The sequence below is a fragment of the Chiloscyllium plagiosum genome, chromosome 40, assembly GCF_004010195.1.
Source record: "Chiloscyllium plagiosum isolate BGI_BamShark_2017 chromosome 40, ASM401019v2, whole genome shotgun sequence".
In the NCBI taxonomy this organism is placed as follows: domain Eukaryota; kingdom Metazoa; phylum Chordata; class Chondrichthyes; order Orectolobiformes; family Hemiscylliidae; genus Chiloscyllium; species Chiloscyllium plagiosum.
Window position 1 is genome coordinate 16,233,711 of NC_057749.1, and position 3,255 is coordinate 16,236,965.

Sequence of the window (3,255 nt, forward strand, 5' to 3'; positions counted from 1 at the left end):
GGGGAAGGTTTGGGAGAGTTTGGTGGGGGGGGGGGGGGGGGTAGGACTGGTTAAAGAAGCTGCATGGCCTGTTCCTCCTGTTCAATCCCCTGTTAGTATGGATTCTGAGCTACTGCTAGATTCTGTGGATTCTCCACTTACCTGCTTGGTCTTTGTGAGCAGGATTTTCAGGTGCTCTGCCGACAGATCCCGATCGCGAGTGAGAATTTCCAAACAGTCGGCAAATTCATTGTCAGCCATAGCAGCAAGCTGACTGCTGCTCCAGGCCATTGGAAACGTGGCTCTGATGTCAATGCAGTTTGGGATACCATCTACAATGGGAGCACAGGGAAAATCAGCTTTTCATGTCTCAAGATTTCCCAGGCACTACCTTAAAAACCACTGCCATCCGGAAGGACAAGGGCAACAGATACACAGGAACACCATTCCCTGCAAGTTCCCCTCCGAGCCACTCACCATCCTGTCTTGGAAATCTATTGCCGGGGTGGGGGGGGTACAGCACCGTGCCGGTCTCAGGGCCCCTGGGTGGGTACAGGCACCGTGCCTGTCTCAGGGCCCCTGGCAGGTACAGGCACTGCGCCTATCTCAGGGTCTCTGGGTGGGTACAGGCACCATGCCTGTCTCAGGGCCCCTGGGAGGGTACAGGCACTGCGCCTATCTCAGGGCCCCTGAGCAGGTACAGGCACCGTGCCTGCCTCAGGGCCCCTGGCAGGTACAGGCACTGCCTGTCCTCGGATGCTGCCTGAACTGCTGTACTCTTCCAGCACCACTGATCCAGAATCTGGTTTCCAGCATCTGCAGTCATTGTTTTTACCAGGTACAGGCACTGCACCTATCTCAGGGCCCCTGGATGGGTACAGGCACCGTGCCTGCCTCAGGGCCCCTGGCGGGTACAGGCACTGTGCCTATCTCAGGGCCCCTGGATGGGTACAGGCACCGTGCCTGCCTCAGGGCCCCTGGCGGGTACAGGCACTGTGCCTATCTCAGGGCCCCTGGGTGGGTACAGGCACTGTGCCTGTCTCAGGGCCCCTGGATGGGTACAGGCACCGTGCCTGTCTCAGGGCCCCTGGGTGGGTACAGGCACTGTGCCTATCTCAGGGCCCCTGGGCGGGTACAGGCACTACACCTATCTCAGGGCCCCTGGGCGGGTACAGGCACCGTGCCTGTCTCAGGGCCCCTGGGCGGGTACAGGCACCGTGCCTGTCTCAGCATTTTGGGGTGTACAGTGGTTGCGTCTTTACCTCTTCGCTTCTTTGTGATGCTCTTGATTGCCGTGGTTACCAAGCTGAGCCGCTTGCTGAGGAGGGCTGTGTGTGCAGACTGACTCTGCTGCTCCTGACAGACCCTGCCAATGTCACTCACTCCCCACCGGCCCTCACTGAGGAGGACCAGCTCCACCACTTCGGCTGTCAGCACCTCCTGTTGGGAAAGAGAGGGAACTGTCAAGGATAGCTGCTTCTTTCATTCTTTCACTGGGTGTGGGCATCATTGGCCCAAACCTAATTGCCCAGACAGCAGTTGAGAGTTGCTGTGGCTCTGGAGTCTAGGCCAAATTAAATAAGGTTTCCTTCCCTAAAGGACATAGTGAACCAGATGGGGTTTTCCCCTAACAATCAACAATTAGAGTCTTAATTCCAGATTTTTATTGAATTCACATACTGACACCTACCACAGCAGGATCCAAAGCTAGGTCCCTTTATATTATCTGGGTCTCTGGATTAACAGTCTAGCAATAACACCATAGGCCATCAACTCCCTTTAAATTCCAGTCCTTTGGAATTGAAGACCAGTTACTATGGTAACCTCAAATCTAAAAATAAGAACATGGATATCTCCAGAGCATTTCCCAATCAGAGTACAACCCAAAGCTCTTCACAGACAATGATGTGCAGCCACTCTTGCAGAGTTGAAAATATAGCAAGCAGCCTGCGCATAGCAAGATCCCAACATCCACAATGTGATCATGACCAAATAATAATATTTTGTTGGCAACAATTTTAGAGAATAGATATTGGTCAGGTCTCTGACAGTGCGGCACTCCTTCAGTACTAACCCTCTGACAGTACAGCACTCCCTCAGTACTAACCCCTATGACAGTGCTGCACTCCCTCAGTACTAACCCTCTGACAGTGTGGCACTCCCTCAGTATTAACCCTCCGGCACTGTGGCATTCCCTCAGTACCAACCCTCCGAGAGTGCGGCACTCTCTCAGTACTAACCCTCTGACAGTGCAGCACTCCCTTGGTACCGACCCTTTGACAGTGTGGCACTTCCTCAGCACTAACCCTCCGACAATGCAGCACTCCCTCAGCACTGACTCTTTGTCAGTGCAGCACTGCCTCAGTACTGACCCACTGATAGTGCAGCACTCCCTCAGCACTGACCCTCCGACAATGCAGCACTCCCTCAGCACTGACTCTTTGTCAGTGCAGCACTCCCTCAGCACTGACTCTTTGTCAGTGCAGCACTCCCTCAGTACTGACCCACTGATAGGGCAGCACTCCCTCAGCACTGACCCTCTGACAGTATGGCATTTCCTCAGTACTAATCCTCCGACAGTGCGGCACTCCCTCAGCACTGACCCTCTAGCAGCGCAACACTCCCTCAGTACTGACCCTCTGACAGTTGTGGCACTCCCTCAGCACTGACCCTCTGACAGTATGGCATTTCCTCAGTACTAATCCTCCGACAATGCAGCACTCCCTCAGCACTGAACCTCCGACAATGCAGCACTCCCTCAGCACTGAACCTCCGACAATGCAGCACTCCCTCAAGACTGCTCTGGAAGTTTCAATCTGAATATTGAGCTCAAATCTCTGGAGTCTGGAATTGAACTTACAAACTATTGACTCGCTAAGAGGGTGAGTCAATGAGCCTTGGCTGATCCAAAGGGGAGTTGAAACTTTATTGCTGGAACAGCACAGCAGGTCAGGCAGCATCCAGGGAACAGGAGATTCGACGTTTCGGGCACAGGCCCTTCTTCAGGAATGAGCAGAGAGTGTTCAGCAGGCGAAGATAAAAGGTAGGGAGGAGGGACTTGGAGGAGGGGCGTTGGAAATGTGATAGGTGGAAAGAGGTCAAGGTGAGGGTGATAGGTCGGAGTAGGATGGAGGCGGAGAGGACAAGAAGAAGACTGCAGGTCAGGAAGGCGGTGCCAGGCGGGAGGGATCCGGCTGAGACAAGGGGGGGGGAGGGGGGATGAAGAAACTGGTGAAGTCCAAGTTCATCCCCTGCGGTTGGAGGGCTCCCAGTCGG

The 3,255-nt window shown here is 54.4% G+C and overlaps 1 protein-coding gene across 1 annotated transcript in view; it reads right to left on the reverse strand.

The window, feature by feature from the left end:
* The window catches only part of LOC122542427 (stereocilin), a 52,695-nt gene that overhangs the window by 10,448 nt on the left and 38,992 nt on the right, over window positions 1-3,255 (reverse strand). The window contains exons 21-22 of the mRNA XM_043680119.1: window positions 1,242-1,419; window positions 142-311 (exon numbers count right to left, since the gene is read on the reverse strand). Coding sequence (XP_043536054.1) covers window positions 142-311; window positions 1,242-1,419 — 348 coding nt within the window. The remainder of the gene's footprint in view (window positions 1-141; window positions 312-1,241; window positions 1,420-3,255) is intronic.